This window comes from Hirundo rustica, chromosome 5, assembly GCF_015227805.2.
Source record: "Hirundo rustica isolate bHirRus1 chromosome 5, bHirRus1.pri.v3, whole genome shotgun sequence".
NCBI classification, from domain to species: Eukaryota; Metazoa; Chordata; class Aves; order Passeriformes; family Hirundinidae; genus Hirundo; species Hirundo rustica.
The window spans coordinates 42,274,192-42,297,774 of record NC_053454.1 but is presented as its reverse complement, the minus strand read 5'-3'; the positions used below and the strand labels follow the sequence as shown (position 1 = coordinate 42,297,774).

Below are 23,583 nucleotides of genomic sequence, written 5' to 3'. Positions count from 1 at the left end.
TCTTGCCCTGGCAGAGAGTCCCACCAGTGAGGCAACAGTGACAAATGGAGCTGGGAATTCCAAGGACTAGCGTACAAATTCCCATCAGCCAGGAATAATTAAATGGACTTCAGTGCTTTACCTTGTTGCTTGTAGCGTAACAACACAGCCAGAAAACAGCAAACAACCAGGCAGTGAGGCACCAAGGAGCCAAGCTGATACACCTGGTAACCCAAGAACTCTGTAAATGAACAAGGGGACAATTACTAACAGAGGAAAGAAATAAAGAGATCAGAAAGAGAATGTGAGGAGGCTTTTTTCTTAGTTCTTCCTAAAGTATTAATCAAGTACATCCCAGGTTTGAATCTTCTAGTATTTTTATTCACTTTTATTAGATGTTCAGTTCTTTTCTTGAAATAAAATTCAAACAAATTTTGCACACTTACAAAGAAGCAGTCTCTGTACTTTTGCATAAGGCCTTGCTGGAACGATTGACCACACATTTATATTCATCCTTGCCTACAGGGTTAGTTCTTGGGAGTAACTGCTCATTTTTGCTGAAATGTCCACAAGAACATGAAATCTGGAGCTAGTTATGAAGACAGCTATTCAAAGTGTGGATGAACTGCATCCTGTTCCTGGTGGGAGCCTGGTGAGAGAATTTACTGTCCTCTGGACCAGGAAGGGACTCCTTATTTACTTCAAGAGAAGCCAGTCAGTTCTGAAGAGCACAGTATTTTAGCAAAGATAATTGGCCTGTCTAAAACAAAAGAAAAATATATGAAAAATTTGTAAGGTGATGCAATACACAAGTGCACTTGTACTACTATTAGCATAATAAGTAATTGAAATGTATATAAATGTGTACATCTGATCCTGTAAGCAATATTATCTTCTCCTGCATATTGCAGACTGTACTAATAAAAAGCAAAACATAGCAACCCCGGCAGGTAAATTACCCAGTCCCATGTGCCATCGAGAATCACCTCCCATTAAGTATTCTATAAAAGCCATTACCCAGCAGTGATCCCAGTGGTAAGGCAGCTTGTTATCCATCCCTCCCTGACTGAAATAAGCCCAGCCTCATGGACCAGCTCAGGAGACTCATTCAATCGGATGCCAAAGGTACGTGACTAGGTATATTAGAGTACTTGACCAAGAGCTTTCTTATTTGTCATATTGTCCAATAGTAGCAATAATGTACCTTTTCAAGATACAACAAAGAAGGGAGAGGACAGAAAATCTTGTACAAAAAAAAAAAAAAATCTTACTTAAGCAATTAAAGAAGTCTTTAGCTATTGGGCCTCTGTGTATTTAGAATAAAGCTAATACAGTTTTAACCAGGCAAATGCTAAGCAGCATTTTCTAAAGAAATCTGGAAGTAGTAAGACATTTCCAGAGTAGTGGCAATGAAAGCAGCAGCCTGCTATTACTATATAATCCTACGCATTAAAAGAAAAACTTTTAATGTTTTTCTCAGGTGAAACATAATTTCTACTTACTATTAGTTACAGTACAGGCTATACACAAGAGCTGAAATACAGCTTAATTTCATGTTTGCTTAGATTCAAAATTACACCTCTGTTGACTAAGGTAGCTAGTGTTTTTTGATGGCACTGGACTTTTATGTAGGGATATGCTATCACTCTCATGCCTAGCACAGTGCATGTAGGAGAAATAAACACTCACAGTGTTATCCTTGGAGAAAAGGATCTGACCTGCCTGTGATCTCTTGTTGGAGTCTACAGGCAGCAGATGCAGACATGATGGAATGCACTTCTCCCTCTGCTCTTTTTTGGGCAACAGCAAAGAACTCATCCCACTGCCCACATGCTAGTGAGAGAGAAGTCTACAGCAAAACCAGAAGTCTTCTCCATTCCAGCACAATGTACAAAACCAAACTTGGCTGAACAGATTTGCAGTGGACTCCAAGAGTCACTAGAGCTAGGAGAGAAATTTTGAACAGTTTTGTAGTGGAAAACTGTCTGATGATAAAATGAGGTCATAGTAAACTATGTAACATGGATCAAAGCTCTTACAGGGATCTTAAAAGAACAACATAAAGTAAATTCTTTCTCTTCAGAAGCATTTTGAATTCCAGCACCATCTGGGATTTCATTATCACGGTCCAGAGACTGTGGGTAAAGAAATGCCCCAGAGTACTGATGTGGTCACGACGTGGCTGATGTGCCCCTGGCAGATGACTTTTAACATTTCTTTGTTCCTTTGCCCAGCTGTAATAGCCTCAAGTCAGTCAGTCATAAAAAGGCTGTATTCTCTTCCTACCACACATGCAAACTATTATATCTAATTTTTGGTTAAAAACAGAAGAATGGAAGCATTTAATTGCTGTTAAATACTGATCTAAATAATGCATTTCCAGATATTAATAACTGTCTCACAAACTTTCTTTGATTTATTGTTCTTATGTACTTACTTAATGGCAAAATAAAGTAGCGGATCGCAATCCATAAAAGAAGCACTTTGCAAAATGAGTGATCCAGTTATGACAAGGTACGAAAAATATCTCATGAAGTTTCCCTCATCTGGATATTTTGGGAGAAAAAATGATATTTAAATCCACATCCGAAAGATTATTTGGCATTAAGCATAAGAAAGTTACTGCAGTTCCAGGCATTGATTACATTCATTATTCTTATAACCCTTAAACTTAGATTTAAAAATTGTTTGGTTTGGTTTATTTTAATATCAGTTTATAGAAAAAATGGCTCAAATGAAAACTAAATCCATCCCATTTCAAAGTTATGGAATCAGAGAAGTAAGAACCTAAGAAAATGAGATTAGATATTCTTTTGAACCTGCAACTGTCCAAGTCTTATCCTGAAAAATTTAATAGTGAAAGAGTGAAATTCCCTTTCATATCATTCTATATCATCCAATATTAACCTTATTTGTCAGAGCACGTGTGAAGGACCAGTCCTTTATTGGGTTGTTACTGTAAAAATGAGATGTTTAACTTTTCACGTAAGCTCTCAGCTAAAACCTGTGGTTTTAGACCCCTGAGGTATGTCAAAACCCAATTTTGTCCCCAGAATTAGAACTACTCTTTTAAGTTAAAGCACTTAAACATTTGTAGACTTGAAATACTGCAAGATATAGTTTGTACTTAGGTCAGCACTGAGTTCATCTCTTAGCATGCAACTCTTCCATCCTCAGAAGCAAGTTCATAACTTAAAGAGAGAATTTACAATTAAAGGTAAAATTTACATCTGCTTTTCATTATCAGAATTATGTGGACTCCTTTTTTAAGTGATTAGGTAAATGCTATTTTTAAAAAAAAATTAACATTTTTTCATATTCAGGAATAATGGAAAAGATACGATTGTGTTTAAGAAAGAAACTGCTGCGAGATTTGGAAGACAGAAGGAAATATCATGAGGAGTTTGCCTCATCCACTTCATTTCATGGTGTGCATAACATTGTCCACAAGCAGAGCAAGGCTCGCAGGGTGCTGTGGCTGCTGATAGTCGTAGGCTGCCTTGCCATTGTTATTTGGCAGATCTGCAGTCGCTTCATCTACTACTTCAGCTGGCCAACCACAACTACAGTGGTGGTCCAGTATGTGGAAAACGTCAAATTCCCTGCTGTGACCTTCTGCAACTTGAACAGGTAAAAAATGTGTTTGTTGTTTGCTCTTGAGGCACAATGCATCTTTATCTGAAAGCAGCCAGGTTCCACAATTTGTTTGGACTAATCACATAAACCAAGGAAAATATGGCTAATGAGGGGCATGTCTTCCACATCACCACATGACACTTAAGTGAAGATGAAAGTATGAGAAACAAGAAAGGGAGGTGCTTTTATAATCTTCCCTTTCCTTCAGATGACATGATTTTTAAGTTTTACTGCAGAAGTCGGAATAGAAAAACTCCTCTGGTGGTAGTGTTCTATGTACGAGTGTTGCTTTTCAGTATAACTAAGGGACAGCCATCAGCTACATTCAAGTTAAAAATAAAAGGCAAGATTAGCAAATGATTTTAAGTAGAAACCTCATGCAAAGGCAAAAATCTGAGGTAAAACAGATACTCTTTTTTCAGAGATGCTCAGTCTTTAAACTCCAGCTGGTGTCTGGGGTTTTTGCAGGAGGAAGGCATTTGGGTTGCTTGGAAATCATGTGTCTAAGCAAGAACTCCACTACAAATTTCTACATTTGAAGACAGGGGCCAACATTCAGTGCAGCCACTTGAAAAATAATTTAATAAAATTGTGGCCTGGTTTTTAGAGAAAATACCTAATTTAGGAACAGTTTTAAAAGCACAGAAAGTTTATCTACATTTCTTTTCCTCAAATAGTAATTTTTCTTCTTTTCTGCCTTTTGCTGGCAGAATCAGCCAGAAGTCCAAGTGTCAAAGACTGAAGTTGTTCTGCCTCCCCGTGCCACCTCCCATTACCTGCAAAAAGCTACCCTGGCTAATACCACACAACGTGCACTGCAGACAGAAGTCCCTCTGGTTGCAGTGGGCTGGCTGTTAGGAACCTGCCTCACTCCTTGTAACTATAGCAGCAGCACACTGTTGGGAGTCAGCTACTGAGCATGGCATTTTCCCATCTAAGTAACAGTTTGCTGCCATATTCATCTGCCAGTCATGCTGTGCTTATCCTCCCCTCCTGTTCTTTATTACCTGGGGGTTTTATCATTAGCAGGACAAAGAGGCACAGCACTCCTTTTGTCTTTATTTTTTTAACTCAAATTCAATTGTGAAGAGCTGTTCCTACTAATCTTCCTTAAACTGGGCATTAAGATCTATTACACAAATATGTTACATTAATACATCTTAAAAAATAGGATAAAACATCAATTCTGAAGAACTTGGCATTATAGTTTCGTTTGTGCTTATTCTCTCATCAAACTTATAACTTCTGTAAAACATTACTTCAATAAATAACTTCAATGCTGTACATAAGGAAAGTACCACCTAAGTCTCATCATGTTTTTGAGACCTTTCAAGTGGACTCAAAGAGTAAAGATCACCTTTGATTTAAACCACCGTGCCACCAGTTCATGGGAAGGTACACTGCCTACAGTGGGGTGCAATGCCTTAGTAGAGCAGGTCATGAGACTGCTGCAAATGCGCGTAGAATTAGTTTTCCAAATTAAGGAACACAGCATCTTTTCTGAAAGGAACGGCTCCTCTCAGCTAGTTTCCCACATGTAAAAGCAATTGTTCAGCTTGTCATCAGTTCTACAAATCTGGTTGTTGGCCTATGTGAATGGTTAATCTACTCAGGGGATTTGGCTTTTAATTTAAATAAACAACCACACACAACAGAAATGTTTCCCATATGACTGACCAGAGCCATGCAAAGGTGTCTATTTTCTGTTTCCAGATAGGGAAGATACATTCCTAGAGATAGAGACTATATTGTTTATTCATGCTGTAGAGCTCAAACTGCAACCCAGTGGGCAAGAATCATTTATAGTTTGTGAGCAGACAGCAAATTGTGTCACAGTTCTGAGCAGCCCTGAGATCAGTCCTGTAACTACAGAATCCCAAGCAATTCTTTCTCTTTCTCACTGACAGGTTTCAAGCTCATGCAGTGAGCAACCTGAAAGAAATTTTTTTTATTTGGAACATTGTGTCTGCAATTCTCAAAAAATTTTCTATAGAAGATAAATATTTCCAGGAGTTAAGTTATTTCCTTCTCAGGAACCAAAACTTCAGCATCAAAGACTTCACAAGGAAAAATGGGTTTTATCTGAACAGCAGCACACTGCTAGAATGTGATTTTTTTGGAAAGCCATGTTATCCGCAGGTATGTTTATTTTATTAAAACAGTAGCATGCAGAGGAAGAGGATATATTCTTATACTCAACCTAAGACATCTAGCTTTGCCAGCTGCTGTCCTATGTTCCTTCATAGTCAAACAATAGGGAACAAAAGCCCTGCTCTAAATTACCCCGAGGGCCTTGATTCTCCCACTGACTGCAGAGGCAGCCTGCTGGACTCTCTGAGCAGTAAGATGGGATTTCAGCTTAAATTGCCCTCTGCCTAATGCCACTTCTGCACAGACAGCAGCCTTTGAAAGCTCTCATACCTCCAGGCTGGATCTAACAACCTTTTCCAGCAGTGGCCTATAATGAAGGACAATTTGAATGAAGCTTTTTGCATGACGTGATTCTGCAGTTTTGTTCTTGAGGTTAAGAATTTAGACAGCCAGGGTAACTATATGCAGAGTCCACAGGAATTTTAAATATTGAAATGAAAATAGCCTATCTTTGGGAATTTGGGACAACAGCCAAAAAAAAATGATCATCCCATGTTTAGGTCAATTCTTCTGTAAAGGAATTCCCAAATTTAAACAGCAAATGTGAACAAAGAAGTAAAGTCTATATCCTTTCAGTTAAATCAAACCTTTTGATATGCTGTAGTTTCTAAAATCAGGCATTAGAGACTTCTCTTAACTGGAAGACATAGTGCTAAGAACTAAAACTAAAGCAATGAGAGGCAGTCATATTAAATTATGAGGCGGCTTTGGGAAAAAATTCAAATATTGTACTTTCATATGTAACATGACATCTAGTTTTTAAACAGGCTTCACTAAGCAACTAATGGAAAAAATTAAAAATTTATTTTTTAGTATATAATTTCTATATAATGTAACAGGTATAGAAATAACATAGTACCTCATTAAGTTATTCTGAGCAGCTCATAAGTATTAATAAACATTGTGAAGTTTCTCCTTCAAAGTTCATATTCTGTAGAAAGCGATGAAATACTTTTGAATATTTCATCAATTACTACTTTTCTGATTGTAATATTAAGGATTTTGGAGGAAAAAGACAACCCCGGTAGTCCCTCTCTTGCATTGTAATTAACTAAGGGAACTGCAAGTGTTCTTTCTTTCATTTCACTCTTCCCTCTTTTCCTTTATTGAAGGATTTTGAACATGTTTTCACTGAATATGGAAACTGCTTTACTTTTAATCACAATGATCTTCCAGCAAGAAGAGTGAGTTTGTCTGGAAGAGGCTTACATTTGCTTTTTGATGTCCAGCAGGTACAGCTGTCCTAAGTGTTATAAGCAATGAATCATGTACTAAATTTTAAATTAATGGAGGGGGTTTTTTTGGTTTGGAACTTTTATTTGATTGCGTTTACACAGACCTCCAGAGTTTCATGCACAAAATTCAGAATAAAGACTTTTTCCAAGTGAGAGGGTATTTTAAAGGAAAGACCCAAATAGAGATTTAAAAGGACAGAATTATTATTGACTCTGTCCTCAGCTAAGGGGAAGAAGGTTGTGAGTGAGCTTGTACATGCACTGTTCACCCACAACTGAAACACATCATCAGAAGAGAAATTTAATTTTATACAAGCAGTTTATACATTTTAATAAAAGGCCCAGGAGGGAAGGTCACCTGGTGCCAGTTTCTAAGTAGCACCAAATTTTAGTTACAGCAGCTGCAGCAGCCCAGTGCCATCCAAGACCTGGTCTTTGAGCTGTAAATTGTTTCTGACATTAGAATGGTCTTTGACCAACAAAAAGCAGAAAACAGGGAATATCACCTTGTGAAAACAGGGAAGAAAACTAACAGATTGATAAATGACTTAGACATTGGCTTTTGTTCTCTAGGAATTATGAGTCAGGAGTGAAAGGTTCTGAAGAAAATAATGGAAAGTTTGCTAAAATGTGGTGGGTAGTTGCAAGTAAAAGGAACAAATCTCCAAGTTATGAGTAAATGCTCATCTATGACTTCTCATAGTTAAAATTGGGGGATGCCAAAAGGAATAAAAACTTTAAAAGTTTATAGCAATTGGAAGGAAACCCAAGGAGATAATGAACAAAGGAAATTCAAGTCAGTTTCTTTCTATACTTTCCTGTAAATTTCCAAAAATGTTACTAAGTAGCATAGTGCCTTAATAAATATAGCTAAAAGTTCAGATGGTAAGCAAAGCCAAAACTACTTTAAACAATTTTTTTTGTTTTAGGACAAATTCACGGATGAACCTGCTCTTGGTTACACTGATGTTGGAATAACTTTTGTTATCCATTCACCCCAAGAGCTTCCACGTTTTGATGGTTTAGGTTTACTGACACCAGTGGGGATGCACGCACAGGTTGCAATCCGCCAGCTGAAGGTAACTGGAAGTAGCGCTTTTTACTGTCTCTAATTCTCTTCTGAAGCACTGACAAGGAATTAGACATTTTGGAATGTAAAATATTTATTATGACTCCAAAACAATAACATTTCCTCCAGACACAAATGGAATTACTGCTGTTTGGGGGAGGATATGACTGGTTTTCCTAATTTGTCCCTATCAAAGTCAGCCTTTCTTTCCTGTAAATTTACAGCCTCATTGACAGATAACGATAAACCACAGAATTTCCCTAGCAACACATTCTACCATTAAAGGAGTTTCACATTCCTAGCAGAACGCAAGCAGAGCGGAGTACCGTTTTGCACTAAGCTGTCTGATCAGGCCCTACTTTTGCTGTAAGAGAGGGGAGATGAATTTGAATCCCAAGAGCATGAACTGTAATTGCTTCTAATTAAATCACAGTGTTACAGCTTATGTCTTCAACAGGCTTCCTGCAGCACTTGAAAACGTGAAAAAGCAATACCTACGTTCAAAACAGACCCACAAAAACTGTACCTTTTGTTATTACCCTACAGTCAATTATCCAAGAATACCCATGGGGAGAGTGCAAGCCTGACATAAAGCTTCAGTACCACAAGATTTATAGTACTAATGGATGTTTGCTGGAATGCAAAGCCCGGTACATACAGGACTGGTGTGGCTGTTTGCCATTCATTCTTCCAGGTATTTCTCAGGACTATAATCATACCACACACTGATCATCTTCTCGGAACACCTCACATATTATTGAATAGCCAAGGAGATAGAGCGCATATCTGAGTGAAAGCTTCATCTGAGATCAATTAAAATTCCAAGGACACAAGCAAGATACTTGGTCAAGCCTAGACCTAGCATCAGGGTCATTGTCTATTCTTAGGATACAGGCCAAAAAATAGAAACAATTATGCCTCAGGAGTGTGAAATGAGTCTGTAGTCTTCAACCTGACTTCCCAAGGAGCTGGAACTAAATCCATAAGAAGGCGCATATTTTCACACGTAATCCAGACAACTTACTTTGCAGGCAGGTGTTCAGCAACCACAGCAGAAGAGCTTGCTTGAAGACAGAACCTGAGTCATGGAAAGAGCCTGGCAGCAGCAAAGGCGCTACAAAAGCCAAAAAGCTGTATGGAGCCCTCTAATCAGCCTCAAATGTGGAGCACCAGGTGCATGCTGTAATACTCCCCTACAGTATCCAGGCTTCTTAATCACTCTAGAAATGTAAAGCAGTAACACTGCACAATCACACCTTTTCAGCATTAAATGTAACAACAATACTGTCACCTAAAGCAATAGTTGGACCCCAAATCTCTGCTCTTGCACCTCTTATTTCACTACTGGTGGGCAAGAAAGCCACCAGATGACAAGAAAAGCCGCAAGAAAGCTTGCACTTTCTGACTTGTATTTTCTAAATATGCTCAAGCAAGGCAGAATGCTCTTACTAAAGCAGACCCATTAATGTGTAATCTCTAGCCTGTTTGTTTGAGAATCCCTGGGAAAGGAGGTTGGTGGTCTTCTGCAAAGTGTCATGGAAAAGGGGTTGCCCAGGACATTAAGTCTGGGTCTCCCATGCCCGAGGGGACAGCTTTATCCAGCTTTATACAAGGACAGTTACAAAAAGGAGAGGAATGCCTTCTGCAACTGTGTGCTAAACTGCTACACAACATTCCCATGTGAGGGAAAAAAAAAATTAAAAATGGGGTGAAGCTGAGGCCATCTGAAATCTGAAAATTTTGCTGTAGCTTAGCATACTATCTCACCCCTTAGTCCTGCAGAAACACATGGGATGTAATCACATATAAATCTGCCTTTTTTTTTTTTTTTCCTTCCACTAGGGAAAGCAGAAAATCCTGTCTTTAGAAAGCTAACACAGAGTGAGCCACAAGCTTAAAGGCAGTTCAGACAGGTACACATAATGAAGGTGTTTGCTCCAACAGCAGCCTCCTGGCTTGGTCTGTTGTGTCTCTTCACTCTGTACCCCTCCTGCTGTTGGCAACTGCACTGTGCCCAACTGAATTGATTTCTCAGCTGTGTAATCATTAACATGAAGTGGTGAGCAGACTTTGATGACATTACATTTTTTTAGTACAAATAGAGCTAAGGGTTAGATGATTAATTGAAGTTCCTATATATTTTTATTTATTTTTAGGAAATGGAACCGAATGTGACTTGCTGAAGTTTTACAAATGTGTTTATCCAGCAGTCTGTAAGTAACAACTTCATATTCATGTTTTCCAAGCAAATTCCAAATAGTAGACAATTTCTATCAATTAAACCAAAATACTGAAAGTAATCTGAAATGGAGTACATCCCAATTCATTTAATATTCTGAAAACAGAGACCAGACAGAGTATGAAATATATGCCCATTAAAAAACAAACCAACAACAACAAAAAAAAGGGGTGTATACATATGTATCTATATAAACCTTATAGAAGAATTATTTTAGCAATCTAAATGGTTTAAAATGGAAGAATATCCAAATAATCTGTTTTCAATTAGCAAGCCTCTGGCTAGCATTTTCACATCTTCATGGTATCCTTCTAGATCCAATGTTGTATTCTTTGTGCAAGAAGAGTGATCAGCACAGTAATAACAGGTTTGTTAACTGGTAAAAACATAAATCACTGGACTTCAAGGTTTTATCTTTTTAAAAGTAAATGATAAATTTTGAAATCGCTCCAAATGCAATCCTTTTCCATGAACAAATAATCTGCACACATTGGGTATAAAATTTATAAATCACTACAACAGACTGGAAAATACTTAAAATGGTAATCTGAGAAGGAACTTTTCATTAACTTCAGAAAACTTTCTTTTTTAATTGCTTTGGTCTCCTTTATGTAATGTGACTCTCTCTGAGTGATTAGTAAACTCAGAAGTTGGTGGGGGGAACTGTTTTGATAAGGCGCGTGCAACACACAGGCCAGATCTACTACTGTGAACAATTACTTCTTTTCCTGCAGCTATTTTGAAATGGATTCCACTAAGTTCACATTCTTATATAACCATGATCTTTAAAAGCCTGTCATGAGGAAAGATGTGTATTATTTTACTTAATGGATATTCAGTGACCAGATTTCAAAGAAACCACAGAGCAATAAGCAAAAATGACCCCAAATTCCTCTGAAGGATTGACAGGATTCAGAGGTGGATCCCAGAAGGTTTATAGATATATGGTCCCCAGTATCTCATTTTAGGGGTATATTCTCGTTTGACAGTGTAGGAGAGAAAAGACATCTGATAACAAAATTTCAGGTAACAGCACACTTGTCCAGTATCTGCAGGACCTACTAAGAGAGTTATTTTAAGAACTCTAAAGGCTGCTTCTCCAGAATAAAATCTACAACCCCAGCATCCCTGGAGACTATTTCAATTCATCAGTTAAGAGGCAGAGATATCTCCTCCTCTGTGCTTTGCAAAAGTGAGAAGCACACAAGCAGAGTGAACAGACACAACCTCTGCCACCCCACAAACATGACAAATAGAGCATCCCAAGCAGATTACAGTATTCACCTCACAGTGATGGCTTATGATTTAGGAAACATTTATGCCTTACAATTTTTCATCCACAGTGTTTTTCTCTAGCTTTCCCAGATTTCTGTAATGATTATTTTCTGTAATTCCTTGTTAGATGAATGGCCTCCCACCTTCACGAACAGCAAGACCTGCAGAATTTTATGACTTTTTGGTATTTGAAGAGATAAAGCTTTCCCTAAGCCTTCTTAGCTGTTGTAAGCCCAATTATCAAATGGCAGGCAGGGGTTAATGAAAAGTGAACTTAACTTACCAAGGTCTTTATAGTTATCAGATAATAGCAAACTACAATTGGAATTGTAGTTTGCTATCATCTGATAACCATAAACAGCTGTTTTTGTGCACTGAAATGAGCTGGGCAGGCATTAAGGCATCAAGACCAAGGATACGTACCTAAGTACTTAATTAGAATTCTGGCAGAGAACATGGAAAGTCTTCTGTTGTCTTTTTGTTTAACTGTGAGTGAGAAATAATAAGCACATAATGCCCCAATGAAGACAGAAATACTTATAGAGGTGTATTTCTTTGGAAAAAAGTGAGAAAAATATCTCAGCCCTTGTTTCTGTGCATCAGTTTCCCAAATGACAGTTGCAAATACTTATTTGGTCCTTCAAAACTGGTAAGTATTCATTTTTCTTGGGATAATTAATCTGTATTTTCTCAAAGACAATTAAAAGTAATTTAGTAAGTTTTTTTTAAAGTTTTTAAACTTTGTGGGTTTTTAGAAATATTATATACATTATTTCTTCTGAAATTTCAGATGATATAGAGATAAAAGGATTATGTACAGTAGGAACGCATAATTCCACTTGTCCTGCCCCATGTGAAGAAACAGATTATCCTACCACTGTCACCTATTCAAACTTTGGAGGAGAAAAAGCCATAAAATATTTTTCTACAAAATTGAAGAAAAGCCCAGAATACATCAGGTAATCCTGCTGAACACCTTGCTGAGCAAAGAAATTCATGATTCCTTTTAACCATGCTAGCAGAGCATATGATGCAAATATGACCTTAAAAAAGATATTTCATATGTGGTATTATTATCACTGCCTGTGAGATAACATAATCTCTTGGACAAAACTGGCTACAATTTATACAAATTCTTATCCATATTGATGTATATGTGGATTATACACATAGATACATATATATTTGTATATATTTAGATACACCTAAGACTGGATAACAAAGCAATATAAAAAATGGATAATGCAGTTACAAAGTAAAGGTCTCAATTACCTTCCCTGTAGCTAATCTAACAAATTTTTTTGATCACTGTTTCAATTAGGAATAAAAAAAAAAGCAGGTTTATCAAACCTATTCACAAACAATTCAGTAGAAAAGATAAACCTTCACAGTTCCACAAATTAAGGCAATGGAAAAACACAAACAGATGCTATATAAAGTTTTTGTCCTTTCAGCCCATTTCCCAAAGGAAGCTTTTTAAGCACCGAAGACCTGGGTTTTATTGCAGTAGCAATGCCACAGGTTTAATAAGATTTTCTATTGTTAGAAGAATTTCTTAATACCATTTATATTATAAAAGTTATTTATGAAAACTTTGGTATCACATTAATTCTCGCGAGGTAGCAGAAGAGTGAAACAGGATGGTTGTGTGATTGAAAGCACCATGCAGAAAAAGGAGGTCTCCACTCAACAGAAGATACCTCCCAGTGGGAAAACATCTGAACAGTATTGACTACATCTTTCATGCAGGAAAAGGTGACAGGACTTATGCATAGAGCTGTGTTGCTCAGCATGCAGACTGCACTGACTTAATCTGCATACTTTTAAATTCAGAGATGCCATGTGCCCTTATGCTTCAATAGACCATATGTGCTTTACTGTTACAATATAATGAATTGACACCAGACTTCCCTGCAAACACAAGCATTATGTATAAAAAATTAATTATTCACAGATTTATTTTTTTGGCTAGAAAGATATGATCTAGTTGTCAAAGAAAATTTAATAGTTTCATACACTGAATTGCCTCTTATACCCAGAGATGTCAGCAGTACAAATAAGTACTAAGGCAGGTGCTACATCAACTCACAGTAAATACAACATGAAAGTATGTTTATAAACAACTGTAGAAAATTTGATTTGTGAAATATCTATGAGTTTCATTGTCTCCATGACTTTAGCTTTCTCATTTTTGAAGTCACCAGTCTGCAAATGCTTGCATTGCTTATACCTGCACAGGAACTACCCAAAACATAAAACGCTTGGGTTGGATGGCACCTTTAGCGGTCAGCTAGTCCAACTCCCCCGCAAAGAGTAGGGACATCTTCATCTACATCGCTTTGCTCAGAGCCCAGTCCAACCTAACCTTGAATGTTTCCAGGCACGGGTCATTCACCACCTCTCGGGGCAACCCGTTCCAATGTTTCACCACCGTTGTTGTAAAAAATGCCTTCCTTATACCTAGTCTGAATCTACCTTCTCTTAGTTTACAATTCTTATCTCTTGTCCTATATCTACAGGCCCTAGTAAAAAGTTTATTCCCAATGAACATTATGAAAATTAAACCTGCTGTTATATGCAAACAATATTAATTCCTTGAGGACATTTTATCTTTGTTGATTATTTTATTGTCCTTAAACATCATGTGCAACTCAGTAATTATTCAGTTAAGCAAGGGAACATACAGGAAATTCTCCTGTTACTAGGCCTTAACCAATAGGAATCTTGCTAGCACATTAATGAGTATACATTTCAAACTATAAAACATAGAGATGTATTTATTTCTGCAAATGTAAGGAAGAAAAAGTTAAATATTTATTGGATAGTTCTGCTAGCAAATCCATTACAAGGGTAGGAGCCTTACTAACAGAATCTAAGGGAATAAGATTGTTTTTATACACTAGTGCTACCTGAGTTTCAGAATTATCACCCAAAGAGCTAGAAGGGATGATTTTGTATAGAAAATACTTTATTTTCATGGATATTGTTAATGATCTCATCGTCACTGTCAATCCAAAAACTTGTAGCTGTCAACACTTCTGAAGAACCATAGAATGGTTTGAGTTGGGACCTTAATGTTCATCTGGTTTCAACCCCTGTGGGCAGGGATACAACCCTGTACATCAGGCAGCTTAAAGCCCCATCCAACCTAGCCTTGAACATTGCCAGGGATGGGGCATCCACCACTTCTCTGGATAACTCGTTTCAGTGCCTCACCATCCTCAAAGTGGATTATTTTCTCCTCATATCTAATCTAAATCTACCCTGTTTCAATTTAAAGCCATTTCCCCTTGTCCTATCCCTACATGTCCTTGTAAAAAGTCCCTCTCCATGTTTTTTTGTAGGCCCCCTTTAGGTACTAGAAGGCTGCTATAATTCCTCTCCAGAAGCTCCTCTTCTCCAGGCTGAACAGCCACAAGTCTCTCAGCTTATCCTCATAGGTGAGGTGCTCCAGCCCTCTGATCATCTTAATGGCCTCCTCTGGACTTTCCCTGCATCCTTTTTATGACAGGAGCCCCAGGGCTCAACAAAACACTCCAGGAGCTCCATTCTGTCCCCCTACTCCATCTTTCCTCAACCTTCTGGTCACTCTTCATTCAATGCAGTCTGGGCTTTGTGGGCTGCAACTGCACATTGCTGGTTCACGTTGGGCTTCTCCTCAATGAACACCCCCAGTCCCTCCACTTAGGGCTGCTCTCATTCTGTTCTCTGTTCAACCTGTACTTGCGCTTGCCCTGACCCAGGTTCAGTACCTTGCACCTGGCCTTGCTGAACTACATGAGGTTCACACAGGCTCACCTCTGAAGCCATGGCATCCCTGCCCCCCAGCATGTGAGTCACACCACACGGCTTGGCGTCATCGACAAACCTGCTGAAGGAGCCCTCAGTGCCACTGTCCATGTCATTGAAAAAGATGTTAAACAGCGCTGGTCCAAAGACTCTACTTGGACACCGAGCCATTGACATGATGTGTGCAATCAGTTTTTGTGTCTGTTTTCTTCCAAACCCATTATTTTTATATTCAATTTAAGACTTGGCAGTGTCCTTCTGTAGACAAGATACCACAAAGAGGAGCTCTTCACTCAGTAACAACACAGGTCTTGCTCCAATTGCTATTTGCCTGCTCTTCCACTTTTGCAGCAGGCAGGAACATAATTAGGTAAGTGAGGCTACTACCAGAGGGTAGAACTGAACATCCAAGTTTAGGACAAGCACTGCTCTGCACAAATGTGCAGATTGAAATAAGCACAATTAAATATGCAGTTGCACATAATTAAGAGAGGCAGGCTACACTTTGCTTGACATTTCCAATCAAGTTTCTCTCAGTGACCCTTAAAAAGTATGAGCCTATCCCACAGTACAGATCTAGAGCTACCTTTTCAACACAGCAGGAAGATCTACTCCTGATAAAGTGCTGTTGTTATTAGGACTTTGGGTTTTTTACTTCCCTTGTGTAACTGATTCTGATAACACTCATCTAATATTTTATTAAAGACACCATCACCCACCCTGAACTCAGACCATGCTGTCAGATGTTGGCAAAAATGAACAGCATTCCTAACTGTCACAATGTATTCATCATTAGGCAAAATCTTGTGCAGATTGAGATTAAATACCATGATCTGAGCTACAAAATAACACAGCAACAGAAGGCCTTGACTATCTCTGACTTGCTTGGTAAGTGAATGCTTAATATTTATTATTGATTAATAATTAATCTAATAATAATAATTAAAAAAAAAACAGACAACAAAAAATACCTATTTTCCTAATTCTCTCACTTCCTGATTAAAAAAAATACGTGGGCTTCTGAACAAGAATCCATAATCTTTATACTATAATAGTAATAATCACATCTGTCTCATGGTCATTTTTGCTACTGTCTCCTGTCATTCCAATAAAGAAGCTTTAGTATGGACAGCAGCTGAGAGTAATAATTAAGCTTGGCACTAGTTTATTGCCTATCACAGGCAGGACTGTAAGAATAGTGATGTTTTGGGGATTTGGAGAGGAGAGGGAGAACATGGGGATGAGGAGCAAGGGAACATCTAAAAAGGCATAGATGTAGTAAATATTTTCAGTACCTGTTTCACAGTAGGATGTCTTGTGTTGTACTTGCTTTATTTAGAGTTTTCAAAACCACATTAGTCTTCTTCAGTAAACATTCTTAAGAATATTAATTCTGTTTTCTTAAAGTGATGGATTACATATACTGAATTTATTTAACACTTGAGACTGGCAGGATTTTGTTTGCTTGCTAGACTAAACCAGATGCTTCAGATGACACATGTTTATTTCCTTCTATTACAGCCGACGTAGGTGGCCAGCTTGGATTGTTTTGTGGTGCCAGTATGATTACAATCATAGAACTGCTAGAGTACATTTTTACTAACTTCTGTTGGATGTGCATCTTTCTTCTTTTGAAAGCCCCTGAAATGCCTCAATGGAACAATCCATCCCAGAACCAATCAACACACAAGGAAAAAGAGCGGGGAATACAAGAATGTTAGTGGCTTGTAGAAGTCCAGAACTAATTGGTTTTGCAAATTCCCTTTCTTCTTAAGATAAAAAGGATACAGTAATATTTTACACAGCTCCCTTCTCTGCGCTCCTTATTCTCCCTTTTATTCCCTAAAACTATTTAACTGTGCTAAATAACTTTAAAAAGTGCATTTCACAGTCTCACTTTCCTTCTCATATAAAGTAAAATGCAATCTTTAACTTTTAATATTATTTTTAACTAGCATAGCAAGTGATGCTGACAAATGATACAATTTAGCATTCATGACTCAGTTTTTATCTTCTGTATTTTGAGTGATGAGAAATAATAAACATACCAAATTATTTCCCAGAAGTTTCTCGACTACCATAAATACGGAGCATTGCTATTTTTAAAATGCAGGTTCCTTATTAACAACTCTTCTAGTAGGTTATCACTGTAACATATTCCAGTAAAGAATATGGTAGCTTCACCTAGAACAATTAGGAATGTGCCTAATAGCAATGAAATTTACAGTACTATCTCTCTGAAACACATTAAAAAAAAAATCTCAGTCTGTCAGCTACTGTAGAGAACCACAGGGCATCCAAGTGGATGGCAAGTGGGCAAACATGGGTCAAGTTCAATGTTTAATGCCACGAAAAATGAAAATAAAGGCTGAAAGCTTCATCTAAGTCTTACTAAATATGAGTCAGTGTAAGAATTTTGTAGCTTTGGTGCTGATTCAGGTTTCCTGAACATTTATTTCTTTAAAAGTGTTTAGAAAAACTTCTGTTACTGCCCACATCTATTTGGGCCTATCGAGCAGTAGTGGTTTAGTCTTTTTTTTTTTTTTTTTTTTTTTTTTTTTTTTTTTTCAAGAAGACTACAGCGATTAAATAAAGTAATAAATGCATTTACTGAATAGCCAAGGTCAGATATAAAGTAATGAAAATGCTACCCTTTGGCTATCATTGGCAACAGCTTCCCTTCAACATAAGCCCTAGGACCTGCAATTCAGGAGACACAGGAAATGTTTTTGCTGCCTAGAAAGAGATGCCTTGATTTTTTCCTGTAACCTTAAGCATAACTCAAAGATTTTTTTCTCAGTTCTTTTTTACTGGTCACTCCACTTCTGCTGGGACTTTTCCCCCTTGCTATTACCACGGACAGGCACATTTGGCTCAGCAGCCCTATAAAAATGTCATTCTAACCCCACTGTCCAAGGAGTGTACTAGACAACATAGAGGAAGAATGGAAAGAACAGAGCAAACATACTGCATGTTTTCCTGTATTTCTCTAAAGACTTCTCCCAGCCTCAAACAGTTTCTAACTATAGAATTCTTAAGCCAAAAGAAATTACAGGTTTGGAAGTAGGAACCAGATATTATCTGACTTCTGGATAAAAAGAAAAGCCTGGTCAAGTTTAAACATAGTAATCTAACACACCTTGTATTTCAGAGATCAAAGCAGCTATCAATCACAATCATTTGGGGTTTTCTGCTTCTACTAAGAACTAAATAAAGTAACATTAGTATTGTAAGGACTAAATAAAACAGAACTGGTATTGTTTCTGTCCAAAGGTTCAAGTGAAATGAAGCACAGTACATGCTAAAAAATCAGCCAAAAAAAGCACCAATCCACAGAAAGGGAAGGTACTGAAATGTATGCTTTGTTTAACAAGACTAAAATGACTTTTGCTTACTCCACTGACTTTGGACAAGGGCAGCTGAAATCACGGCTTGGTTACATATTCTTTTAACATATGTGGCAGAAGGATCTCTGAAGAAAGCACAAAGGCTTGTTTTTGCCCAAGGTCAAGTGACAGACTTGGATGGGTTTTTTCAGCAATGGTCTGTGATAAGATTATATAATGCAATTGATTCCCCAGCACAGCTAAATTTAGCAAGTAGGCTGTGCAGCAGAGCAGAAGTAAGGGTGCTTCTGTATTTTGATGTGTGACGACTCCTCTATTATGGCAATAGAATCTTAAAAAGTGTTAAGGAAATGTCTGGTTTTACTGGATGTGTGACAATGTCGTATTTATAAGGACAGCAGAAGCAAGGTATTTTAAGTTTGAACAGATCACCTCCTAGTTTACCATTATTTTGCCATTTATTTATTCAGTTCTCCTTTTCACAAGTGCACATCCATGCTCCAAGTAAACATACTGGCAAGCTTTTCTCATAGTAATTGATTCTAAAATGGTAGTCCTAACAATTAGTTTTATATGATTGGGAAAGCCCCCCTGGGCTCCTCCCAAGTCCTTGTCTAATGTGCAAAAAGAGATGCAACATAGAATTTTGAAAAAAAAACCAAACCAAAACAAAAACAAAACAAAAAAAAACCCCACACAACAAAAAAACCACCATTTTTAAATGCATCCTGCAGAAGTCATTGAACTTTATTTAATGCTGTAGAGAATCTCACACTGCTGCATACATTTTCTGAAGAACAGAGGGAGGCAATTTAGTTATAGGAACAGACCTGTGTCTGGGGGCTCTGGATTTTATAGAGTTGCAGTCCCTTATGAATTTTCTAAGTATTTTTCATAGAGTATTGTTCAATTACCTTATACAGAGTGTTCATTTTCAACCCCTGGGCAGCTGGTCAGTGTCAGAGCTCCTGGTACAATGAACACAGACTTAATAAACTATCAGAAAACTGGCCATGAGAGACTGGGGTGGGGAAGGTTGGAGATAGCTAAAGACATGAATCACACCTTTTGACAAGTTTCTTTAGCTCATTTCCCTTCTTCTAACTGTCTCACAAGACTACTATTGCAATATACATGGCAGACATTTCTAAAGGAGTGCCAGAAAGTAAAGAACTATTCAAGAAGAAATTGCATTTTCTTTTCCAAACAGTCCAGGAAACAGGTCTGGCACTTGCTTATTCAGCAAAGCAAAATGTAGAATGCACAGAATGGCCTGTACAGAAGGATTTGGAGCACACTTTCATGGAGTAGATTAATTCACTGCAACTTTTCACCAGTAGATGCCCCACTTACCTTAGGCTGCTGTTCACGAGGTTTCTCTTGCACAGTTGATTTCTCAGCACCTATTATAGAATTTCTCAGTGTAACTGAAGTCAGATTGTTTCCCGCCGGTTAATGATGTATCAGCTGGGGAAATATTTCAAAGGAACTGCTGGCAACCCTGCCATTATTTAGACTGAACTAAGAGACATCATCTTTGCAGCACTATGTTTAGATTGATTTCTGAGAAAACAAACAAAGTATACAGCCATCCCCACTCTGCATCAAAATAAGCTGATCAAAGCATTTCTTAAGGAACTTACACAAGCCAGCTGATCTAAAGGTGCTTAAGAAAGTGCTGGTTAAGGTAAAATAATTATCCTCACCAACTCTAAGATGAAACTACACAGGGAGGGAAGAAATTATTTCCCTATATGATCAGTCAAGTTTGAAGGTAGTTAGCTGTGCCTACACCCTAGACCAAATACAAGTGTTTGCACTGTGTGTGAATCTGGTGCTGGCAAAACTTAAGAACTTTTCCTCACCTAAGCAGTACCTCATGGCAGCATGAAACAGCCAAGTTTCTTACAAATAAACATTGCCTTGCAGTTTCTTAGTATTTTGGAAATCCAAACATCATGCAATTCTAAAAACTCCCAGACCAACATAAACTATAGCATTTCACTCACACTGTCTCCCAAAGTATGAAGTGTTTCCAGAACTTCATACTTCTGTACACAGAAGTGAATGTCCCTTTTTAGGCTATAAACATTAGTACACCTTGTCATACTAACTGTCTCCAGAGTTAAACACATTATTGTGTTGGCAGTTGGTGTGCTTAATAAACTCAGGATACAGGAAATATCTCCAACTTCATACTGTATTAATTACCTAGTACAATGTCAAAATGTTATAAATGATAACAATTATAACAGGGTTAAAAATGATAAGTTCTGTACGGTGAGGATACTGCTGCAGATCCAGGAGTAGCATCACATCTTGTTCATGGCCAGCCTGCACTGTTAACCCTCTTGCACTCTGTCCCTTTATCCACTAGGAAATTCTCACCTCTGCTGACTCCTCACTAAAAGCAGTCACCACAAGGAGGAAAGCTTCTTTAGAACACAAACATTTCTAAATGGCTCCTCCCACTACACATACAATTGATGTATAAACAGGGAATCCCCACCTATCTCATCTTAGGACAGAAATACCCAAGGTGGTGGGTTTTTTCTGTTTTTTGGTTTGGTTATTTTTTAGCATCTTTTGGGATCAGGACTACTTCCACACAACTAGGAGAGAGAGGTTCACACATGTAGCTATTCTTTCCCGAGTGAATACTAAAATGCTTCTATCTCCAGAGAAGCCTGCCATTTTGCAGCTGGAAGCCAGGTTAAGTGCGTATCTTGTTTTGCCTTACTAATTCTTGAGGGTTACTTTCAAAGAAATAACCCTGAGCCTTAGAAAATTTACTAACATTTCCAGTACACTTCAAGGTCTGCAATGGAAAGAATGATAGTCCATATTATAATTGTTAGTATTTCTGCCTACTTTGTGACACTTTCAAAGCCACACTCACCTTAGCCATTTTGAGTTAGAGATGAACACTAAATAAACATGTTGTGTCCCTTGTGTGTCTCAATCTGAGCACAGCATTGATTTCCTTTATCTACTTCTACCTGTTTAAGACTTGGAAAATAGGTGTGCAAGGCAGGATTGATGACTACACACTTGACCATTGCTGATGTATCCCTCACATACTGTGAATCAGCTGAAGATAAGAAATAGGAACAGTTACAACAAGGAATGCTTTCATGCATAAGCTGTAAAAAACGTGGGTTTGTCAGGGCTGCACACATACCACAGAACATGCAAAAACAGTTCATTAAAAATGAAAATTTTCTTCTGGTGTTTCTCAACTCAACCCATATGCCTCCCACAACAATGACTCAATTCTTATGCAGTTTCCATAACTGATACTCCTAACAACTTTAGCTAAGAATTTTAATATAACCCTTTTTCCTGGGGTAACCAACAGGTCTCTGTGTACAGTAGCTGCAAAGAAAATATACTTAAAAGGCCTACAGTGAATCCTGGCTAATAGGACTAGCCCAGGGATATTTTCCTGTTGGTCACCTGGCCCACTACATTTGTAATCCTGAATTACACCTAAATGTTTCTAGCCCCACTGCACAGGACTCATATTACTTGTTGCACACTTTGATCCAGAGTTGAGCAGAAATTCTCCAACCTTAAAATGCCAAACAACTTCAGACCATGCCCACTTAAATATACAGTTCACTTATAGATTGCATGTGCTCTAGTCTGGAAGTGCTGTATCACATCTTAATCTACTCCTGCAGTCTGAATAAATGGAATTTTCTAGGGTTATTTTAGTCCAAACAGCTAAGCAACGTATAAATAAAAACAGCAAACAGTGCCCCACATGAAACAAACCAGGTATGAGAAAAAAAAAGCCCTATTTGACTGGAGAAACATCACAGAAGTCTGTTTTAAAACTAATTATAAGAAGCTGCTCACTGTTTAAACATGGAAGTCAAGCAAACAGTAGCAAGTAGGAGAAAAAAAAATTAAAAAATGCAATATTGTTACAAAGAGACATACATAATTCTAAAAAAATACCTGAGGGAAGTGAAGTCATAGAGTGCAGCACAGCACCAGATTTTAGATAATTCATTTGTCCTGAAGCATAAGTTGCTCCTTGTTCTTTATTTTCCAGTATTCCAGTTCAGACAAAGACTCTGCTGTGTGAAGTACTTCACAAAATGCAGACCCTAATCAAAAGGTCCTTCAGCTTTAAAAAACTGTAAGGCACCTGGTTTTCTCCTCAATTCGAAGCACCTGTGTGTTTGGGATGCCACTTTACATGGTCAGATGAGAAAGTGTCGTTAGGTAGGCATTAGCAACTACCTTTTCTCTCCTTCTCACGGCTTGCACAGAAAGCTTAGATGTCTCAAAACAAATACCCTTAATAGTAAGCACAGAACAGCAACAGCACTGTCAAGTGACAGATGTGACTCTTCTGGAGCATCTCTTGTGAAGGCAAACATGTTTTGCACCTGGTGTATGAAGAAGGGTGGAGAAACAAGGGTTTTGAATTATGTGGACAGCACAACTTCCTGTCACCCAGTTTTTTTGATGACATCTTTGGGTTTGCTCCAGCAAATAATCACCCACATAAGCTCTGCTGGTGACACTAGCAAATACTGCATTATGAGGTTTACATGTATATTTGGAGACAATCTATTTATTCCTTATTGCTGACACATGACTGAATTCTCACTGGCTGGCATTGCCAGTTTCTGCAGACTCCATGGGAGGTTTTCAGTACAACAAGCCAATAAGAAACTTCTGCCAGAAAACTCTGCCTGAAAATCGAGAACATTATTAGCAAATTAGTAACAGTATTCAATTCCAAAGGTACACCCAAGGGTAAAAACCACCTCTTTGGGGAAGAGGTATTTTCCAGTTGAAGAAGAGAGTATTTCTCATGATGGTATAGTTCATATCTCTGAGGAAGAT

General features: G+C 37.9%; 1 protein-coding gene and 1 long non-coding RNA gene across 2 annotated transcripts; one reads left to right on the top strand and one right to left on the bottom strand.

Moving 5' to 3' along the window:
* Window positions 1–431: 431 nt before the first annotated feature.
* LOC120752972 (uncharacterized) lies at window positions 432–22,819 on the bottom strand. The gene is made up of 4 exons (XR_009207855.1): window positions 22,684–22,819; window positions 20,074–20,187; window positions 2,417–2,525; window positions 432–739 (listed from the first exon to the last, which is right to left on the bottom strand). It is a non-coding gene; the product is annotated as an uncharacterized LOC120752972 (long non-coding RNA).
* On the top strand, window positions 1,065–17,094 carry ASIC5 (acid sensing ion channel subunit family member 5). The gene is made up of 10 exons (XM_040064818.1): window positions 1,065–1,104; window positions 3,303–3,609; window positions 5,523–5,754; window positions 6,879–6,998; window positions 7,931–8,080; window positions 8,617–8,764; window positions 10,227–10,283; window positions 12,375–12,543; window positions 16,170–16,261; window positions 16,895–17,094. Exons 1-10 carry the CDS (start codon window positions 1,065–1,067, stop codon window positions 17,092–17,094), a joined length of 1,515 nt encoding a protein of 504 aa, XP_039920752.1.
* Window positions 22,820–23,583: the final 764 nt, after the last annotated feature.